General features: G+C 42.9%; 1 protein-coding gene across 1 annotated transcript; it reads right to left on the reverse strand.

Moving 5' to 3' along the window:
* Positions 1-1,815: 1,815 nt before the first annotated feature.
* On the reverse strand, positions 1,816-23,197 carry WDR4 (WDR4 tRNA N7-guanosine methyltransferase non-catalytic subunit). Its single transcript, XM_071430215.1, has 11 exons — positions 23,065-23,197; positions 20,545-20,607; positions 19,642-19,788; positions 17,242-17,398; positions 16,590-16,702; positions 14,071-14,131; positions 12,937-13,035; positions 7,811-7,875; positions 6,959-7,142; positions 6,007-6,076; positions 1,816-2,952 (listed from the first exon to the last, which is right to left on the reverse strand). The coding sequence occupies exons 1-11, from the start codon at positions 23,184-23,186 to the stop codon at positions 2,771-2,773; spliced, it is 1,263 nt and encodes a 420-aa protein (XP_071286316.1). The 5' UTR covers positions 23,187-23,197; the 3' UTR covers positions 1,816-2,770.

Below are 23,197 nucleotides of genomic sequence, written 5' to 3' on the forward strand. Positions count from 1 at the left end.
TGCATTGTATTGGGGTTTTTCTTTTTAAAGAAGGGAACATCTTTGTTTACAGTCATTTTTGTTTATAGAACAAGCTTGTTTTCAAAGTTTTCTTAAAAATGCAAGGACTGTTCCAAAGCATAGTTCTGGACTGCATTTGATTAGGGCTCCTTCCTGCTTTGACAGATAAAAGGTCACTCTGCTCAACTGTGTGCTGCTGAAGGGGGTTTGGTGAAATCCCAGCAACAGGAGTGGGAAGGAGCTGTTTTGGTTTGAAATACTGAGGAAAAGAAACACCTTTTCCCCTACCTGCATTTTTAAAAGCTCCTTGGATTGTCAGTGCTGCGGAGAGAGGCAAAGGAGTTGCTCAATCACCACAAAAAGCTCCAGTGCAGCATGGGGTGAACTTCTGTGGCCTACAAATATTCTTGGAATGGTTTGAGGGTTTCCAGTCCTGCTATAAAACTACACCCTCATTGACCTATTCCCTTTTGCCAGGCACACAGACAGGCCTTGGTTCAAGTTCAGAAAATAAACACAAGCAAGTGACTTCAGGTTTAACCACTAGAAATAAATAGTTCAAATTCCAGGGAAAGGACTGTTGTCTTCCTCTCTGCAGCAGTGATATCCACTCCCTTTTAATGATTTGTGTTTTCCAGTTAGACAAGGCAGATTGGAAAGCATCTAAAAGAAGGATTTAGACTTTTCTTTCTCTGATCACTTTGCACAGAGCCCTTCAAAGCAATGTCCAGGCACATGTGGTCTCACAACTGAAGCTCAGGAGCTGCCGTGTGCAGAAAAGGAAACATGAAATGGAATAGGAAAGGAGAACTTGTAGGAAGAAGAACAAAAAGGCTTGAGCCATCTGCCAGATATCACATCTCATGTCACTCCCACACACCACAATCTGTCATGAGTTCAAGTGTTGGAAGAAAATTTGGGTTTCTTCCAGGAGAGCAGCAGGGTGAGGATCACAGGAGTGCCTGCAGCCAGTGGAGATCACTGTCAAGGTCTATCCTGTGCTGGGGAAAAATATCCCTCACAGGAATAGGAACTGCTATCTGATCCTTCAGAAGTTTAATACTGACATACAGGATCTGAAACCAACCACTGAAGGCAGTTACCTGTGTCCTCCTCCGATTTTCCTCCAGTGAGAAAATGGATTGGAAGTGAACCAATACACGCTCCTGCTGCAGATTCAAATTTGTGAAGAAATGTTGGAGTTTGCACGGTGTCTGCAAGCTTCATCGTGGGATCATTTCTTTTTCACAGCTAGCAAAAGATCTAGTCAGAACCTTTTCCTCCTGTCCTGTCTGGTTCACAGGCAGTGTGAATACAACCCCGTTTCTGGTGGTATTTTACAGAATCTGCACACCAGCAAACTCTGCTTCCCCAACTGCTTTCCCTAGAGCCTCTCTTCAATTAAATAAACACAAGAACCACCAAGTTTTAAAAGCCAAGCCACCACTCCTACCCAGTATCAAAGCACTTCAGATGGCAACTTCTCACCCCTTCCTGAGACCAAAGAAAAAATCCTCATCACCAAAAATCCTCATCCTCATCCTGCACCACTGCACTGGCTGTACAGCCCAGAAGGTTTTCACCTCACACCTTCCCTCAGAAGATTGAAATCACAGGGTTTTCATCCCAGCATGGCATCTAGGTGAACTACCAAGAAATTTGCCTACCTGTTGCTCTATTATAGACATTCAGCATCTTCCATGGAGAAAGGGAGAAGCTGTCAGCAAACCAAGCAGCTGGGCCCCACATCTGCATTTGAAGGCAGAAATTCTACATGTCCAGACACTCCAGAGAGAACCACTCACAGTGCACAGGTTAATTCTGAGTACTTTTAATGGACTGTACAGATTTCCACAGCTGGTTTTGTGAAGGACATGATATTCCACATGAACATGACACCATCTGGCAGATGAACACATCTTCTGCCCCCCTGATGAAGCAACAAGTGGTCCCGTAAGGCTCTCACTGATAACTTCTCAAGAAGATGTATCTCTTGGATAATTAAAATGGAAAAGTTCTCAATGAAAAAAGCAGGATACACTCCAAATTTTGCTCCCAGGCCTCTGGAATGATTTTCACAGACACCAGTATGATCATATTGCAATGGAAGGAGCTTCCAATAACACAATGTTGACTGACACCTTTTACTTTGCAGCATACAAAATTAACTTTTGCACTTCTTCCTACAGAGATATTCTACAAGTAGGAAGTAATGGATTAGAAGCTAGGCAAAATCCCAACCATATGAACCAAAGTTAAAGGATAAAAACAGAGAAGGCAAAATCTCTGCTAAAACCTCTCATACCCAGCAAGAATTTTTTTCTACACTCCCTTTCCTGTACCCAGGCACACTAAGTTAGTTACATTAACAGACTTTTAAAAAAAGTTTAAAAAAAACCCCCAAAACAACTCAAACCAAAAGTAATAAAGTTGCATCCACTTTAATCAGCATGTTTCCACCTGAAAAAACAGCCTGAACACAGTAGGCAAAAAGAACATCCTGTTTCAAGGAAAAGACCATCTCCAAGATTCATATAACATGCATCAGAGATTCACAGGACTGAGCCACTAACACTGTATTCTGCTAGAAAGTTTAGGCATGTTGTAAATGCATTACTTGCTGCAAACAGGATATTGCCATTTCAGCCTGCCTGAAAACCTGAATAAAATTTTAAACCAGTCCTTTTGCATAATTCATTTTTCATATAAAAACAGTCCACAGTTGGATCACTTCCTTTCCTCAAGGCAAAGGTCACAAAGCTCACAGCAGTCATAGTGATGGCTCTTCAGTCTTCATCTTTTTTTTTGCCTGTCCACTGGAACTATCCTGCAGATCCTGCTTTTTCTTCTTCTGCTGCTGTAACTTTTTCTCCTTCCTCTGCAGGTACTCATCCATGTTATCAAAGGAGGCCTTGTACAGGTGGCTGTAGCAGCTCCCTGCACCAACAAAACCTGGAGTTGGGCAAAGCAAGGTGTTTAATTAACACAGCTGTTAATTCCCTCAGAGGTCTCATTGATGACTTCCTGGACTGTAATTTTAGATAGTGGCATTCCAGTTCATTTACTGTGGTCCTATCCACTATATCAATACCTTCCAATACCCCCAGGGGCTTCAGGAGAGCTGGAGAAGGATTTTCACAAAGGCATGTAGTGACAGGACAAGGAGGAATGGCCTTAAACTGAAGGTGGGCAGATTGAGATTAAATATTGGGAAGAAATTCTTGACTGTGAGGGTGGTGAGGCCGTGGCAGAGGGTGCCCAGAGAGGCTGTGGCTGTCCCTGGATCCCTGGAAGTGTCCAAGGCCAGGCTGGACAGGGCTTGGAGCAACCTGGCATAGTGGAAAGTGTCTCTGCCCATGGCAGGGGGATGGAATGAGATCATCTTTCATGTCCCTTCCAACCCAAACCACTCTGTGATTAAATATCAACATTTACACTGTGTAAGCCTGATTTGTGTTGGCAAGCACCTGTTCAGCATTCACCAGCCAGGCACAGCCTCCACATTAGGCTAAAAAATTCATACAGAGTCAAGCAGCTCACAGTGAAGCAAAGAGAGGCCACAGCTCTCCTCACACACACTGGACACCTGCAAACTTCAGGGCTTCTGTTTTTCAGCTGCTGATGTTGCTCCCTGAGACACAAATACTACAAAGGGAGTTGCCACCTAACTGTGCTTATCTAGCTTTTCTAGAGTATTAACTTCACAGAAGGACAAAGGAGCAGACTTCAAATAGTCATGTTCTATAGCACATAGGTTCCCAAGCCTTTGTTCCAATGTTACACCTTCTGTGAATTCAGGGTAATATTCCTCACAGCATCCCCAAGACTGCAGGTTTAGATGAGTTTAGCAGGGAACTAACTGCTATCCAAAAATCCCTCATCAGATTGTTTCTGTAGAGAACACAGAATAAGACCAGCTGGCTCGGTCCAGATTTCTAAAAAATTGTTGGAATGGCACTTGACAAAGCCAGTTATCTCCAGTTCTCATCTTTTCCCACTTACCAAAATTCACAATCTTTAAAGGACAAATAAAGAGAAATCCAGTACCTGCTAAGGTCTGGTCCTGAAGCTAAGTGTGCTGCTCCACAGAAACCCACATGCAGCATCCCCCTGCTTCTTGGCACACAAACAAATCAAGTTTCCTTCTGTGGTACCCAGCAATGCTCAAGCTTTCACTGTCAGGGGTGTTGCACTCATAGAGGCTTTAGTGGCCTTTGGCCCTGGGAGGAATTGCATGCTGCCAGTTTGAACAGCCATGCTGCTCTCCACGTGAGCAGTCTGCACTAAATCCTCTCCTGGGATCAGTTACAGCACAATGCCAAACTGGTTAATGTGTGCAAGGGGGAATGGCTTCAAACTGAGAGTGGCTTTAGAGTCAACATTAGGAAGAAATTCTCCCTGTGAGGGTGGTGAGGCACTTTGAACAGACTGCCCAGAGGGGCTGTGGATGTCCCATCCCTGTAAGTGCTGAAGGCCAGGCTGGATGAGGCTCTGACCAGCCTGGACTAGTGGAAGGTGTCCCTGTCCACAGCAGGGAGTTGAATTGGGTTGTCTTTAAGGTTCCTTTCAAGCCAAACCATCCTGGGATGCTGTGATACTTCCAGATTGACCATTACATCCTAAATCCTACAGAATAAAACATCCCCCAGCTCTTGTACATCCCCCAGCTCTTGTACATCCTCAGACAGGTGAGAAAAGCTTAGAAAAGGACAATATGCAAGGATTGGGACTGAACACAATGTAATGATCACTTGTTTCAGAAGACATAACTCCCTTTAAAGCACTAATTATGCATTGGAATAAGTGCTCATCAAGTGAGCCTCCCCTTGCTAATTAACACTAATGAACCCTGTCATGTGAGCTGTGCTCCTTTCCCAGCTGCAGATGAGCTGGTGACTGAGTTTCCACGTGCTAATTGTGCCCAGAACCTCTCCCCCTGCCTCTCTCTCTACTCCTCTGTGCTCATTTCCACCCAGCCCTCATCCTCCTAATTATCTGCCTGCCTGGAACTATCAAGTCTGCAACATCTCCATGCAAACATCTCCCTTCCAAAGGAACACCTGACTTACAAAGACTGCACCACCTTAATTATAATTTAATGACCAACTTAATGAGAGCTACATGCTAAACCATCCAGTACCAGATATTAAGGAGATTTTACACCAGACTGAACATTTCTGCAGCTCTTCCATCTTTACATATGGCCACCATGAACAGACCATAAGACTGGTGGGATCTGTACCATGTTTTTTAAGGAAGATTCCAGTCTCCCAGCAAAGTGCAGGATAGAAATTTCTGTGAATGAAGTTTCAATACATAATTGATATTTTAAAACATGACACAGCCCTTCTCTACCCTGCAGCCACAACCACTGCTATAGTTTCAGCTGGGTGTTTTTTATAATACAAAAAATCCTGGAAACATAGGGTGAGTCTGAATGAGGAAACCAGGCATTATTTTTCTGACAGAGACTGGGAGTGGGGCAGGAAGCAAGAACAAAATGAACCAGCCAGACACAAAGCAATGTCATCTGTTGTCCCATCCAGGGTCACACCTTCCAGTCACATCAGGCTCCACGTCCTGCCCTGCCAAGGTGAGCCCATCTTTACAGCAGAGCTGTTCCATGCTGTCTCCACTGTACCTGTGATAAAGTCTCACACCCAGGCAGGAGACAAGACAACAAACACCAGTTTTTGATACCACAGCAGTAAGGCAGACTCCAGCAGCTCTGCCAGAGGCTGTTTGATGCATCCCTGTGATAAGGTGTCTATGGAAAAGTTATAAGGCTGCAATTCAGCTTTAAATACCTCCATGGTTCTGTGATAACAGAGCCCTCAACACACTTCATTATCTGCACTGACTTCCACACCAGACAGTGGTGAAACTGAGAAAAGACTGAGTGACTTCAAGAGCCAGCTGAACTGACCTGAACTCCAATCTTGTTCAAAATCTTATGCTTCAGCTGTAAAAACTATATTCCCTGAACCTTTAGGCCAAATTTCTCACCTTCAAACACTGTCCAGTTGTCTTGAATGTATTTTGACATCTTCTGTAATCCCTTGTCATCAGTTACAGCCTGGGAAAAGAAGGAAGGCTGCATGTTATTTTGGGATTAACAGACAATTTCATGTTCCACAGCATGCTGAAAATGCACCAGCTCTCAGAAGTGTGTAGTGAAACAGAGCAGGTGTAAAACCTCCATGATCTCTTCCAGGCTCCTTTTTTCTAGGACTGTTATTGAAACCTGGCCTGAGAGCTCAAGTTCTGCTAGGAAAGCTTTGCCATTTGAACAAAGAAATTGATTCCCACTTGCTAATCTGCGAGGAAAAGAAATATCCCAGGGAACACATTAGGGTCAAAGAACACACTCAGAAGTTTCATTAAAACCTCTTCACAACCAGACCATAATTACCTGGGGACTTACAAGGATAACAAATGAGTTTCCAGTTTTTTAATAGGCAACAAAAGAGAACTTGATAGCACCTAACCCAAACCTGATTCCCTGTTCTCATTGAAAATAAAAGTAATTCCCTTACTGCTTCCAGGATGCCTTGTCCTGGAAAGGATCCCTCAGAGGCAGGCACAAGGAAAGCTGGGTGGGAAGAATTCCTGAGCAAATCCAAAGGGATTTTGTTGGTTTGTGGTTTTGGGTTTTTTTTAAATCATCAAGTGTAGCCCACAGAAAGCTCAGGCAATGGTTTAAAGCAGTGAGTGCTGACTGATCCTGCTGTGGCAGATGGCAGCTTTAGCTCAGAACAGACACGCTGGGGTTCACAACAAGCTCCTGACACATCTGCATCACACACAGGTGAGAAGAAGAATGGGATGTGTACCTATGGCTTTTACTCCAGACAGAGAGAAAGGTGCCTTTTGAGCTTTCATGGATTAGCAAACTCCACTTCTGCTGTGGCCTCAAGACATCACCAAACACCCAGGGTTTTCAGCATTAAGAAAGTACCTTCCACTGTCCATCACATGCTCTGTACATAAGAAGAGGAGCTTCCTTGTCTTCCTGCAAAATCCACAGGTCTCCCATTTCCTCAAATGCAAGGTCCCAGCCTTTGTGTTTCAGGGAGATCTGCTGTTTGTAAAGCAGCTGCTGGGCACTGGCATCGAGCTGAAAGATGTAGACTGTGGGAATACTTTTGAAAGGAAAAACTTAATTACCATTATTACCAAATCCACCTACAGCCATCACTTGTACAGCAAACTACAGACACCCACTCCAATTCCAAACAGAGCCAAAGCCAAGTGGCTAGAATGAGCACTTCAAATGCTGTTTGCTTACATGATCTGAGTCAGGAGCTGTAAATACCCAAAGTGTCAAACAGCTTTTCAAGTGTTATGTGAAAGAAAAAGCAGCCAGTGCTGCCTCCTCTTTAAAAGAAAGGGTAGTAAAGGGAATTTCAGAAGGATTACTAAGGACTTTTATGAGGAGTGTTGCACTGTGACTCACTGGCCTACAGGGCTGCACTTGAAGGTAAATATACAGCTGAGCACCAGCCAAAATAAAACATCCCCAGCTCTTGTACATCCCATGCTTGTGTTTCCTCCAGTGATGGAAAGGCATCACAAACCCTGAATCGTTTGTTTGAATCATGTTTGAATCACACAAATTAACTGAGCCAGGTAACCCTTGCACTCCCCACTGCACTCAGAGCAAGTCCAGGACACAAAGGCTCCCTGGAGGGCCACAGGCATTCCTGGACATCTGGAGATCCACAGTACCAAGAACTCCAGGCTCAGGGCAAGCTGCTCATGCCTTTGCAGTAGCTGTGATGATTTTAGGCATTACTCCATGTGCTCTTACCTGTCACACAGAATGGCAACATAACCACCTTGACAGCAGTAGGTTATTCTTGACACGGTGTATTTCTATTAGGAATAGAAAAAAAAACATCCTTGTAAGTTAAGGCCATTTACGGGCAAAAAATTCACATTTCATTTCACTGTGAGCCTTTAAAATTTAGCAGATGTCTTAATTTACAGCAAGTTAAGCAACTTAATTACCTTCTAACTGCAGTCAAGGTTATTTTTGTACCAGTGTTTGCTGTTTTATAAAGTTTTCCACACTTCTCCCTTCCACACTGTCCCGAGATCAAATGTAAAGGTGTGAGTGAACTACTCTTAGCAGACAAACCAAAAGATGAAGGAAAATACACCACCTCCAAACATTCTCTCCTGCAATGCTAATGACAAAAACATTGCCATTAAGCCTGCTCAGGCAGAGTATCACTCCAGCAGCTCAGACATTACAAACACAAGCTATTAGCTGCTGCTCTGTTTGTTAAAAAACGAAGATAGTGATGCATAGCTAATATCCCCAATATCCCTGCTGTGCTGCCTCTGTTCCAACCTGAGTCTGGGTGAAGCCATCCTGCCCCAAGGAAAATGTGTTCTGAACAACAAGGAAGGCCTGCCTGAGGCCATTTTCCTCATAAAAAAAAAAAAAAACAAAAACCCACAAACAACAAACAGCAACAAAACCAACACAAAAACAAAAAAACCCACATCACACTCCTGTTTTATCTGAGAGAAGCAGCACCTTTGCAGCACAAACCACTCTACTTGGAATATAAAACAACTGATTTGAGGTTCCTGGAGTGGGAAGAAGTACTTGCAGTTTTTCTACTTGGGAGGAGTAGAAAAACTGCAAAATGATGTCCTGGGGTGCTTTTTCAAAAGTATCTATTATATAATGTGAACAGTAAAACTGCAACAGCAAAAGGCTGGTTCTCAAGTGTATTTTATAAGCAGTGACAACACCAACACTGCTGATGACTAAAACCTTCCAAGTAGAGAAGCAGAGATTTATTTCCTCTAGGGCAGGGAAAATACATCTTTTGGACACTCTGCTGGCAGAATTCTGATGTATCCTCAAATATTCATTTTTTTAACCTCCACCTTCTTCCCTAACATGACACTGGTGACTGGACAGAACCTCTGGTTCACTAAGTTAGGGTAAATTTGGGAGTTACCACAGGATTTTACCCTTGCAGCTACCAGCTGATGTATAGATATTGTCAGGGTGCTTGTTTCACAGTTTTGCAATCCATGTAGGAAAGCAAAACAAGCTGTACAGCTTCCAAAAATTCAAGTCAGCAAGTTTAACACCAGAAGCTAACCATTTTGTCAACAGCACATGATGCAACCACTAAGAGATAAACCAACTGTGGGAAAGAAAATTAATTCATGGTATAAGAGAGCTGAAAACATTTTTTTTTTCTCCAGCACATGAGAAAACTTGTGTGATAGGATTTCATAGGGGGAAGCAAGAACAGCATGCACACACTTTTCACTCATCTCAACCACCTGTCTGGACAGAAGAGGAGCACTTAATAAAAATATTATCAAAAGGACTGATAGAGTTCAGAGCTCCTGGGAACAGATGGGACTGATCTGCTGCTACTCTGCAGAGATATGAAGTTATTAGTCCATATTTAACACTGGGACCCAGGACCCCTGTTTCACACAGACATAAAACAAGTAGCAGGTAGGATGAGTGGGCTGAAGCAGAAAGGTTCTGTGTAGCTAATGTGGCTAAATGCTGTTTCTGCAGGATGGAGCCACTTACAGCACAGCTCTGGAGTAGAACTGACAGCTCCTATTTACTGTAAGCCATGAGTGGGTTCTTCAGACACTTAAAGGAACAAGCCAAAATAGATTTTATATATATATATATATATATATGTATATAAAAGCTGAAACCTGTGCTATTTATTTCTAATAACAAAGCTCTGCCTCTCTGCCTGTTGCCTGACAAACATGCAGGGAAGTGCCCACCTACACAGCCAAGAGCTTTGTTAGAGAGACAAAGGGCTCTGTGAACTTGAATTAGGCAGCAGCTCTCTCCCAACCCCACTGGAGGAAGGAGGAGGAGGCTGTTTTGATTTAAACCAGGTTTTGTTCACAGCTGGAGAGAGACAAGAAAATGCATCTTCTTTCCAAGTTCTTTCCATGTGTGGGTAAGTTAAAAAATCAGCAAAATGAATGCAAGACCCACAGCAGTATCATGGTCAAGGACAGGGCTATGAAATCAGTTAAGGAAGGGCTACAAGAACATTCTGTGACAAACAGATGTTCACTTGATACTCTCTGAACTCAAGACAGTATTTATATGGCACTGTTATCAGCCTGACAACACCTTAAAATTAACTTTTGATGTCATCTGTGAGAAGAGGTGACCCTATAAAAAATTAATGTACTGGTGCATTGGGGTAGAATTGTGCAATTTATGTTCTGGACTTTAAACAAGCTTCTGCTGTCAAGAGGATCAGATGAGGTGAAAGCTCTGAAGCAGGAAAATATTTATATAGCACTATGGAATTAAGAGAATTACTCCCATTCTAGTGGGAAAATGAACTGAGGATCTGTAAGCCATCAGCTGAAACCAATGCTACACTGCTCAAAACACTCCTACATTCCCCAAACAGACACATATTCATCATCTGCCAAGCAAAATAAGCCCACATTTTTATTGCTCACATGACCCACCATTACTGATGATTCCATCCCCATTGAGCTTCAAGCTGTGTTTAAAGCTCCAGTGCATTCACACTGGCTATCAATGGTAAAAATGAAATGTGACAATACAAAAAAGGAAGGAAAAAAAGAAAAGAAAAAGAGAAAAAGCATTTCTATCCCCATCTGATCCCTGGCTGCAGAGTCCTTTGCACACACTGCTTGTTACAAGCTGCAAAGTGCTGGCTCAAGAGATGGTGTCCTTAAATTCACACCATGAATGTCACTCCAGGCTCTGGAGATGACCTGTGACATACCTGGATGCACAGCATGACTGAACACTGTCACCAGATGCCACCTCTGGCATTTCTAGCACTCTGATGCCAGCAGAACACAAGTTTTTTTCACTGCAGAACACCTGTGAGAGTGAGCAGTGTCCAGGATTTCACAGAGTCAAGTCACAGGCCACCAGGTGGCTTCCAACAGCACCACCACACGTGGCAGTGGATGGAAAAACTGCAAAGCACTGCAGGAATAAGGTTTATTACTTCATTACTGTGTTCTATTTATTAACCCACAGTTTATGGGCTTTCCCTTTCTGTCTCTGCTTACTCACATTGGGGTAAAGAAGCTAAATGGAGACTCCTCAAGCAAAGGGCACCTCCAATTTCTCCTGAGGTTACATCAGCATGAGGAATATCTTATGGAAGGGATTTTATGGAGGGGAGACAAGGCAAATATTACTAAACTACATTTAAAAATATTCTAAGAGAGTTGGAGAGGTTCTCTTAAATCAGCTCCTACCTGCAGCAACAAGTTTTTTGACATTTGTTTATCCAATGCTACATTCAAGGTTTATTATACAGTTCAATATTATTTTTTGATTAACTTGTTTGGAATCAGTGGAATTAGGGTTCAGTGTCAGATCAAGCACTGCTAATTTACTCACAAGCCATCTTAATATTGCTAAGCCAGTCTAAGGAACAAATAGCATTTTTAATATTAATCCTAGAATCCCCCACTTCAGTTAGTTGCTTACTTGTCCTCAGTGATCCTACAAATCTAGAAGGCAAACTGTTTTAAAATAAACCCATTATTCCCCCTAATACAAATGCTCAAATCCTGCTGCACCCAAGTATCAGTGGATATCAGTTAGATGGGCTTGTCACCCACTCTTGTACATTTTTCACTTGCCAAAAACCTCAAGAACAGCTTTTTCAAAGATTTCAAGCCCTGGCATCAAGCTGAAAAGAGGCAGAGACCTTGTGAATGTGTGTGAGATGTGTGTGCCTCAGGTGTGTTTTCAAGAAGACTCCAGGGTCCAAGGAGCAGGTTAAATTGTCCATATGGACATCACCCTGAACCTCTGCTAACAGGAACCCAGGAGCCCAAGCCTTGGCCAAACCCAACATTTCCAGTATGTAAATGGGACAGCTGTGATCAAAGAGGCTCCCAGCTGCTGGGAGGTGAAGCACAACACATTTCCACCACCAAAACCACCACACAAAGGAGGGAAAGCAGAATTTTCAGTTCAGTTTCTGCCTGGATATGGATTCCACAGTGGATTTGCCTGCATGGCTTCCCAGTCACTGACAACTGGGAGGCAGCTGTGGTCTGCAGGGAAAGAAGTGTTTTTAGAGATTCACATGAAAAATCACACACAGCAGGATGGGTGGTGAGGAGAACTCAAATAACCCAGCAGATGAGTAGGTGGTTAAATTCCATGCATGCAGCAGGGACAAGGACAGTGCTATTTCACTGCTAATTGGTCTTATGGCACTTTAAATGACAAAAATAAAAAAAGAAACAAAACTACATTTCAAGCACTACCAAAACAACTGCTCACATCAGGTGAGGATCTCAAATCACAGCAGCACCACAAACTTGTGTGTGTGAGACTGCTGATGTACAGGCTGGAAGCTCGGGAGAGCTCCAGTATTTGTAGGACTCACACATTTAAATTCTGGACACTGTCCAGCTGCAAAAGAACCTAAAATAACAAGGCCAGAGTTTTGACTCCACAGGGCACTATTGCAGGTCACTGGTTAAAAATATTACAAAGCTTCTTTTTGCTCAGAAAAATTACAGTTTTAACACTTGAAATTCTAAGCATTTCAAAAAAATGGGTGAATGTTTAGATCTTCCCAGTGTCACAGGTTGTTTTCTGCTTAGGAGACTACAACACCTGGGAGAAAAATTTTGGAGAAAAAATTTCAAGTGAAGGCTTTGTCCACTGTGCAGAACTTAAATTTGGGAAGAATTAGGAGCAGCTTCTTTTGATCAGTGCTTGGCACAGTTTAGAAATTCACACAAAACACAGGAATGGATTTCAGGGACAGTCTTCCCAAAATCCCAGACTGTTGTAACAGCTTTTTGAAGTTCTAAAGCCAGTGACAGAAGGGGAAATGCAACCAAGACGTTTGGCAGTGCCAAGGATCAGCAGCACAGCAAAAGCACTGGCACTCATGGACATACCTGGTCTGGTTTGGTTGCCTGAGGCCCACAGATGGTACTCAGCTGACAGCAGTGCACTTCTTCTCCACTTTTATACTGCCAAAGTCTCAGAGTGGAGTCCTGGACAGATGGAAGTGGACACAAGTCTGTCACTATCAGCACTCAGGCAAAGAGAGGCCATTCCTGGCCTTCAACTAAACCCTGTTTCCCTGAAGAGCTCCCCACAGAAGCTGCTTAAATAGTCACCTAGTTAAGACCTCAAATTGCAGATAAAGCATTTTAATTAACATAATTTCCCCCTGCATTCTAAATTATTCAATCATGCTAATTTTAATTCTCCTTTTGAAGTGGAAATTGGGGAGCTGGAGGAGGGCATTTCAAGCCTGTCTCAAACAGCACAGTCATGCATGTGCTCAGCATTTTAATGGCAATTCTTCCAGGCTGCCCTTCTCTGCCCCATGCTCTTGTTATCAACCAAATTGTCATGTGATTTAGCAACCTCCTGAAGAGAGACTGAACACCTCTCTGGAACAACAAAGCCAAGAGCATTTGCTAGGAGTGAAATACAGCCATGTACAGCACTAGCACTAGAGCTGCTTCAATAATTAAGAGGGACAAGAGCCTTAGGGAAGCAAGAACAGCAGCTGAAACCAAATGGCAGGAGTTACTGTGATCTTCACAGGAAATATTATTTGTTTCCTGTGCAGTTTTAGTAGTCTGGGGAACAAAGAATATTGTTTCCCTTCTTTTAGGCCAGCTCCATCTCTGTACAGATGTGGCATGGCAGCAGGATGCCATCAGTTCAGGAAAAGGGCTGGGGAGGGAAGGGAGGGAACATTCATCTCTACAGTTCTCACCCAAGAAGGCAATGTCTGTGCTCCAGAGCAAGAGTTAATGGTAATTTCACAATCCCAAAGATGCCTTTTACTATAAGCACAGTAAAAGGTTCTTAGTGATCCAGCAACAGAATGGCTGAACACTGAACAGAACCAAGAAAAAGGGGGCAGGAGGAGGAGGAGGGAGGTCATGCTGCAAACCATGAGAGATTATTCCAAGTATCCCAATCAATTTGGCCAAAACACAAGTATAAAGAATAATTTAAAAACCCAAACATATAAAAAACCAACACTTTTAGGAAGAAATTGCAATACATACCCCAGAAGCTGACAACAGCAGGTCAGGACAGTTGGGTATTACAAGTATTTTGCTTACAAACCTAAAGGAAAAGCAGTCAAAAGTTGAACTCTCTTGCTTGACACCCTGATCTTTAAACACACACAGTAAGAGAAAACAGCAGTTTTAAAGAGAACCTTACAATAAACAAACAGATTTTCCACATCAAGATAATTAGGAGGAAGAAGAAAATGTCACCAGTACTTAGTAAACATGCACTACACAAGCTACTGACTTTCTACTTAATAAAGAATTACATTTCCCCATTTGCACTCAGGGAATTCTACTGACTTCCTCCCAGCTGAGAACATTGTCATTTAGATCAAAAAGTACCAATGGAGACAGATTTACTCAGGTAGCAAATTCCCCTTTCTCAGTTCATGATGCACATTAAAAACATGAATCAACAGATCCTTTAAAACTGAGCAGTGATGGCTCAGCCTCCAGAGCACCACATCTCCCCAGACACAGTTGGGACATGATTTTAAAGCAATCTTTAGAGAATTTTAATGTGGCAGTTTACCAGTGCCTACATTCAGCCAGAAGTTCTGTTTTCCAGAAGTTGGTGATCCTGTTTTGTCTTTGGTGAGCGGTGGTGACCTGAACTTCTGGGGATCATTATTATCTCAGAGCTCAAACACAGTGAGCTGAGCAGAACAGGACCTGAATGGGACAGTCTTGCCTTTGAAAACAGGCACAGCTTTAAAGCCATAGAGTGAAAAAATAAAAGGAAGAGATTTGATCACTGTAATACAAACTTCCAGGACAAAGCAGGCACAACAGATCTCGAATCACCATGAGCCCCACTAAGAGAAAAAATCCAGGACTGTGAAATGAGACAATTATTGCTTTATGTAACCCTTTTTTATTAATTTCTAATTTAAATATTTCATTTTGGAATACGTTTCAATTAATTTATACTGCTTTTCACCCTGCAACCACCAATGAACACCTTGGACACTTCCAGGGCTGGGACATCCACAACTTCCCTGGATAACCTGTGCCTCACCACCCTCACAGTAAAGAATTTTTTCTTAATATCTAATTTAAACCTACTACTCTCTGTCAGCTCATTCCCCCTTGTCCTGTCACTCCAAGCTCTTATAGAGCCTCTCCATCTTCCTGAATGTATTTCATAGTGCAGCCTTCAGCACACTGCAGTCTGGTGTCCAGGCAGATATGCTCTATCCACCCTGCTGACACAGCCAGGTTTTTTTGTCTTACCACAGAACCTAACCAGTCTGAGTTCTGCATTGAGATGCCATAAATTTAATTAGAATATGTTCAAAGGTCTAAAGACAGTTCCTAGGGATTTCCCTTCCTAAGACTAAGAGCTAGCCATTTCTGGAGCTTCTTGTGACCAGCATGTGGAGGGAGATGATTCTGCTCCTCTGCTCTACTGAAGCCCCAGAGGTTGTGTCTGGAGTCCTGGCTACAAGAAGGACATGGACCTGTTGGAGCAGGTCCAGAGGAGGCCACAAACACAAGCAGAGGGCAGAGAAAGAAGTGTTTTTAGAGATTCACATGAAAAATCCCACACAGCAGGATGGGTGGTGAGGTGAAATCAACCCAGCAGATGAGCAGGTGGTTTAATTCCATGCATGCAGCAGGGACAAGGACAGTGCTATTTCACTGCTAATTGGTCTTATGCCACATTAAATGACAAGAAAAAAAAACAAAACTACATTTCAAGCACTACCAAAACAACTGCTCACATCAGGTGAGCATCTCAAATCACAGCAGCACCCCAAATTTCTCTGAGACTGCTGATGTAGAGGCTGGAAGCTCAGGAGAGCTCCTGGGGTGCACCTCTGCTGTGAGGAAAGGCTGAGAGAACTGGGGGCTGTTCAGCCTGGAGAAGGCTCTGGGCAGACCTTCCTGCAGCCTTCATAAAGGGGGCTTTATAAAAGAGATGGGGACAGACTTCTTTAGAAGGACCTGTTGCAATAGGAGGAGGGATAACAGGTTTAAACTCACTGTAGACTCAGAGTAGATATAAGGAAGAAATTTTTTACAATGAGGCTGGTGAAACACAGGTTGTGCAGAGAAGTGGTAGAGCCCAATCCCTGGAAACATTCAAGGCCAGCTAGGACAGGGCTCTGAGCAACCTGATCTTGCTGAACATGTCCCTGCTCATGGCAGGGGGTTGGACTGGGTGACTTTTAAAGCTCTCTTCCCACCCAGGCCATTCCATGACTCCACCACAGAGCAAGCTGTTGTTTAATGTATTCATGGCAGGGGGTTGGACTGGGTGACTTTTAAAGCTCTCTTTCCACCAGGCCATTCCATGACTCCACCACAGAGCAAGCTGTTGTTTAATGTATTCATGGCAGGGGGTTGGACTGGGTGACTTTTAAAGGCCTCTTTCCACCCAGGCCATTCCAAGACTCCACCACAGAGCAAGGTGTTGTTTAACATGATTTGAGGAGATTTCACCCACTGGGAGTGGGTGGAGGTGGCTGTGCAGGGAATGGCTGCACACAGGCACACAAGGCACTCACTCTCTGTGTCCCATGCAGTAGGACACAATGCTGTAGGGAGCCTTGGTCAAGCTGACTCTGATCTTCTCATCTCTGTCTGCAGTCAGGATATATTGGTCATCAGCACTCAGGGCCTGTTGGAGAGGGAGAGCTTTAGTGCCCAGCAGTTCAAGGATTGAGATTCTCCTTAACTAAGAAAAAAAAATCTCCTCACCCCAAAAGGCAGGTATAGACACAAAGCCACTTTCTTCCACCAACAATGGAAGCCTAAATCTTTGTGACAGTAATGTTCTCACTCACTAAGACAAGCAACACTGACTTGAGGTCCAGTGAAAGCCACTGAGCCCCAACAGTAGAGCTGCAAGACCCCTTGCATCTTAAAATGAAACTCATCACATCAAAGAGCTGAGCTGACATGGCAGAGTGGATGAACTCCCACAGACACTCTGTCACCAAGACTTCTGTGACTGTAACATGAAGACTTTTTCAACACCCATAAGCTTTTTTCCTTACCAAACTCTGCCAACACAAACTCAGTAGGAAGAAATCTGGACCACATTTCATTTATATAATTAAAAAAAATATAAAAAGCAAACCAGAAATCTGGGACAAGAGCAACAATGAGAGACTCAAGCTCAAGCAGGAATGCAGGTTTGTAAATACACACACTTACCACATCCATTAGCAGAGAGACATGACCCAGCTCAAGTTTTCCATCAGCTTTAGGTTCTGTTATTGAGTAAGAATAGACATCACCAGACTTATCTGCAACAAAAATCTTATCCTCTGCAGCTGTGATAACCAGGGATGTGCATCTCCTGTTCACAAACCTGAAAGACAAATGGCACAGCTTGAACAGCTCTGGATGGCAGCTTCAGCAAGCCTGAAGTTAAACAGACCAAGAGGCTGGGCAAAAAGTTCTCAGATGCAACATTACTGAAATGGCAGCAATGAGAGTAACACTAAGGGGCTGAAATGGCACTTTGGAGCCCAGTAAATGAGTGACTGATGTAATAGCAAACACCTGGGCTGGGGAGAGGAACAGGAGACCATTAAAAGCTGCATGACTGCATTTTGCTTTGGTATTTTCTCAACTGAGCACCTCACCCAGGCAGCATGCCAGGATTCTAATGAAGGCTGGTAGACTTCCTTGCACTCTACATCATAAAAACATGAGCTAAACACCTAGAAAAGACAAGGCAGGATTTGTCCTATTAGGAGTCCTTTGCAGCAACACTTTTAGAAACTGTGTAGGAGCTACTCCAGTTACCACTCTGTACTGCAAAGGGAAGCCCTTGATGGAGAGCCTTGGAACTCTTTTCTCCTCATATCCCAAGTCACAGAGCCACAGGCTCCTTGTCCAGACAAAGCTCTGAACTTGAACTCTGAGTTTCCCTCATCATCTGCCACCATCCCATAGTTCCAGCTGCCAGTGTAGTAGATATCAGCTTTCTTACAACTACTCAGATCAAGATAAGAACCACAGATGCCAGAAAACACATCCTGAGTGCTAGCACAGGACTGTGGGCACCAAGGATCATAGGAATGGATATTGATATTCACCTACTCTGAAATTCAGTGGCCATGTGGAGGGGCAAGAGGACAATACACTATGCTTCAGGTAAGAAGAGAGGAATTCCCAGACTTTTTAGTGGCTGTTTAAAGGAACATCACAACAGGATCACAGGCAACACAGCTCCAAAAAAGGTTACTCTGCCAACCAGAAAGTCCTGCTCCAAGTTCACTGTACCACCTGTGATCTTGAGCACAAAGATTCAAAAGTTCCCCTTTGTCTGACACAAGCTGACTCCACAGGCCAGCACTGTGTGAGACTTTACACAGCTTGCTACAAAACACCAACACAAGTCACATAGCTCAAACTTTGGTATTGTTATCCATGCAGAAAGCCTTTTTCCTGTATTCCCCTTTTCCTAATGTGAGGTAATGACATTCCAAAAAAGTCTGTGGTCCTAGTTAAACTTTCAGCAGAAACTAAACACCAAACCATTATTCAGTGGCATGGTTACAGGCAAGACACACACAAGGCTGGGCAGCAGGGAAGGCAGGACACAGAATGAACAGAATTTCTGATTTTATCATAGAACATCCTGAGCTGGAAGGGACCCACAAGGATTACTGAGTCCAACTCCTGGCCCTGCAGAGGACACCCCAACAATCCCACCATGTGCCTGAGAGCATTGTCCAAACCCTTCCTGAGCTGTGTGAGCCTTGGTGCTGTGACCACTTCCCTGGGAAACTGTTCTTGTGCTCAACCACTCTGGGTGAAAAACCTTTTCCTAATACCCAACCTAAATGTCCCCTGGCACAGCTTCATGCCATGGCCACTTCCTCACTACAACACTTTAACCCCAAGGGTCCATCCTGTATCCTACACACAGAGCCAAGCTACAGGGACTTGAATTGTTTTGCAACCAGGGTCTCACATTTGTCAGAGACCAACAGAAGCAGAGATGCCACATGCTCAGGTACTTTCTCAGGAAGCCCTTCACAATCCTGGTTTTTCTACAGAGAATTGTCACAAGCAGCAGCAGAAAACTTGGAACTGGAGGACCTCTGGTGGACAGCTACAGGCTGTTTCCTCAAGAGGAATGTACTGAAGAAAAGCAGCTGCAGCATCTCTAAAGATGTGTTTTTTGAAAAGATCACAAGTTTTTAGAAAGTTCACAAACTCCCCAAAACTCCTCAAAATCAGAAGGAACAGAGAATGCACTCACTGAACTGCTTGGCATCAGTCTTACAGCCCCAACCCCAGTGTACCAGGAGTGGGCAGAGTTTTAGTTCTTAAAGATAAAAAACACTGTGTTTAGGATAAGGAAAGATATTATCCTTCCTTGGACAGTGATATTAAACATCTGCACTCCCATTCTTGGTGAGGGGAAGACCACACATCAATTTTTGACAAATACTCTGAATACCCAAAACCATTAAATTTATCTGTGTGAAGGAATTAAAAAAAAATAAATAAAGGAAGCTGAGTAATAACAAATATCAACATCCTAAATAATCCAATTTTAGAACTCTAAATCCATCAGCCAGAACTCCAGGTCCTTACCTGACACTAAGACATTCCCAGGAAGGCTTTGTCTGGAACAGAACCAGGCGTTTGTTGTCATCTGTCAGGGCAAAATAACCTCCTGATGGGGAGAAGGCAAAAGCCAGGATGTCATCACTTCCTTTATCTGTCCCTTTTCCATCCTGCCTAATAGAGAGAAAGGGACCAACAGTTCACAACCTGATAGCTACAAAATTACCTCAGGGGGTTGTTCCCAAACCACCAGGAGTGTGAGGAACTAAGTAAAACTTTATATTAAATGCTTTTATTTCTTCTTGAAATGTTGAGCCAACATGGACATTAATGCAAAGAAATAAACCAAGACAAAGGAAACTGACAGGTCTAAGCCTGGATCAAAGCCTGTTTAGAAAACAAAAATTTTCTAAAAGTTTTCTAAAACTTTTCTAAAAACAAGATGCTGGCACATCTTGATATAAATTATGAGGAAAACAGTAAAATGTTTCTTGTTTGCCTACAAGTAAAACAATGTCCAGTGCTTGAATTTAAACTAAGAAAAATACTTTTTTGTGTGTTTTGAATTCTCATGACTTACAGAACAGATCTGGAAGAGAACTTACGTAAGTGCTTTGTGGGTTTTTTTGGTTTTAGATGTCTAACAAAAAAGCACGACTTTTCCACAAATGTCTTGACTGACAAGAGACAGAATTATTGAATTTGATTTTGCCACTGCTGGTTTTTTTTAGAAAAAAATAGAAAAAAGGTGCACTGTGGAATGAAACTCTGGATGAAACAGAAACAAAAAACAGATCCATACATATCCATCAGGGTTAGCAAAACCAACCCTTCACCTGCTCAAGGAGTTATCCTGTGGCTTCCTTCTAGTGCCTTCACAGCCACACAAGCTCAGGGATGCACCCTCCAGAAAAGAGCAGATTTTCTCACCCTTTCTCTCCTAAGGGCTGCTTCTCTGCACTGCTGCAATCGTACACGAAGAGACTCTCATCACTGCAAGGAAAAACAAAGCTAAAATTACTGGAACTGGAACAACCATGCTTAACTATGGAGAGTGGCAACTCTTTTGTAAAACTCTCTCATTTTAGTTATTGGGCACAACTGCCCCCCATCTTAGAACCACCTCTGCCCAAGTGGGCTCCCAGAGTGCTACAGCTGTGGCAGAAGTTTAAAATTTTGGACTGTGTGCACGTGTCAAACAGGAAATCCTCCCCTGCTGGTGAAGTAACCCTGTATTTTGCATAAATGTTATTTCTGTCAGACTCAGCACATCTGCCAGTAGCATTTACCCAGTCACAGAATCACAGATGGGTCAGGCTGGAAGGGACCACAGTGGGCCACCAGGTCCAACCCCCCTGCTCTAGCAGGGCCATCCCAGAGCACACAGCACAGGATTGTGTCCAGATGAATCTGGAATATCTCTAGAAAGGAAGACTCCACACCCTCTCTGGACAATCTGTCCAGTGTTTGGTCACTGCACAATAGAAAAGTTCTTCCTCATGCTCAGGTGGAACTTCCTGGGCATCAGTTTCTGCCCCTTACCTCTTGTCCCACTGCTGGGCACCACAGAGCAGAGCCTGGCCCATCTTCTGACACCTCACAGAACCTCGGAATCATCTGGGTTGGAAAGCACCTCTGGAGATCACTCAGTGACCTCTGGAGATCACCCAGCCCAACCCCCTGCCCAGGCAAGGTCACCTGGAACAGTGACACAGGGATGTGTCCAGATGGCTCTGGAATGGCACCAGAGACTCCACACCCTCCCTGGGCAGCTGTTCCAGAGCTCTGCCACCTCCATGTAAAGAACTTCTTCCTTCTGTTGAGGTGGAACTTCTTGTGTTTTATTTTATGGCCATTGCTCCTCACCCTGTCACTGGGCAGCAGGAGCTGGAAAGAGTCTGGCACCATCCTTTTGTCACCCACCTTGGAGATATTTACATGCACCTTCCTTATGGACATAAAATACACCCTTACTATACATGTATATATGTGTGTATATATACAAAATATTGTATACATTCTAGGTATTTATAGTTTTAGCTATAATGCATGTTTTATGTATAATAATGTGGTTTTATGTATAATAAGATATGCTTTCTGCAAGTTATGTACACATATACACTATGTTATATATATAATATATATGTATATATGTGTATATATATAAACATATATGGTGTGTACATATATATATAAAATAATATTATATACATTCTAGGCATTTATAGTTTTAGATATAATGCATGTTTTATGCATAATAATACAGTTTTATACATAATAATGTGGTTTTATGTATAATAACGTAGTTTTATGTATAATAATATATGCTTTCTATAAGTTATGCACACATACACACTATGTTATATATACAATATATATGTATATATATGTGTGTGTGTGTGTACATATATATATATAAAATAATATTGTATACATTCCAGGCATTTATAGTTTTAGATATAATGCATGTTTTATGCATAATAATACAGTTTTATACATAATAATGTGGTTTTATGTATAATAATGTAGTTTTATGTATAATAATATATGCTTTCTATAAGTTATGCACACATACACACTATGTTATATATATACAATATATACGCATATATATGTGTGTGTACATATATATATATAAAATAATATTGTATACATTCTAGGCATTTATAGTTTTAGGTATAATGCATGTTTTATGCATAATGTGATTTTATGCACAAAAATGTGGTTTTATGGATAATAATGTAGTTTTATGTATAATAATACATACGTTCTATAAGTTAGGTACACATATACACTTTTTTATATATATAATATATATGTATAAATATATGTATGTGTACATATATATAGGGTGTGTGTATATCTATATATAAAACAATATTGTATACATTCTAGGCATAGTTTATGGTTTTATAGTTTATATATATATAAACTATATATAGCTTATAGTTTTAGGTATAATGCATGTTTTATGTATAACAATGTCAGTTTATGTATAATAATGTGGTTTTATGTATAATAAGATATGCTTTCTATAAGTTATGTACACATATACACTATGTTATACAGCTATAACATACATGTATATATATATGTGTGTATACACATGTATGTATATATATATATACACATATATATGTATATATACGGTGTGTGTTTATCTATATATTCTCTATGCTACAGTTTACCTGGGGAAGCAAACCATGACAGAAAACCGCCAAGGCTGAAAAGTTTCAAAGTGCTGTTTCTGTACTAGAAAACGCTGCCGAGGAGCCGGGAAAGGCACGACCCGCAGCAGGGCCAGCAGCTCCGGCACTGCCCCAGCACCTCCCCTCAGCCCACACGGGCCCCTGCGAGCCCCCTCAGGGGGCACCGGGCGGCCTCGGCCGCTCGGACTCGCCCGGCCGCCCCCTTCCCGCAGTGTCCCGGCCCCGCACGCCCCGCACTGACCCGCCGTGGCCGGGCCGCGCCGCCAGCAGCCGCCCCCCGCCGCTCGCCACCGCCAGGGCCCCGCGCAGCGCCAGCGCCGGCCGGGCCCCGGGGCTGCGCCCGCCGCCATCGCCGCCCGCCATGCGCCCGCGCC

Source organism: Agelaius tricolor, unplaced genomic scaffold (assembly GCF_023055355.1).
Source record: "Agelaius tricolor isolate 1412-34295 unplaced genomic scaffold, bAgeTri1.0.p SCAF_7, whole genome shotgun sequence".
NCBI classification, from domain to species: Eukaryota; Metazoa; Chordata; class Aves; order Passeriformes; family Icteridae; genus Agelaius; species Agelaius tricolor.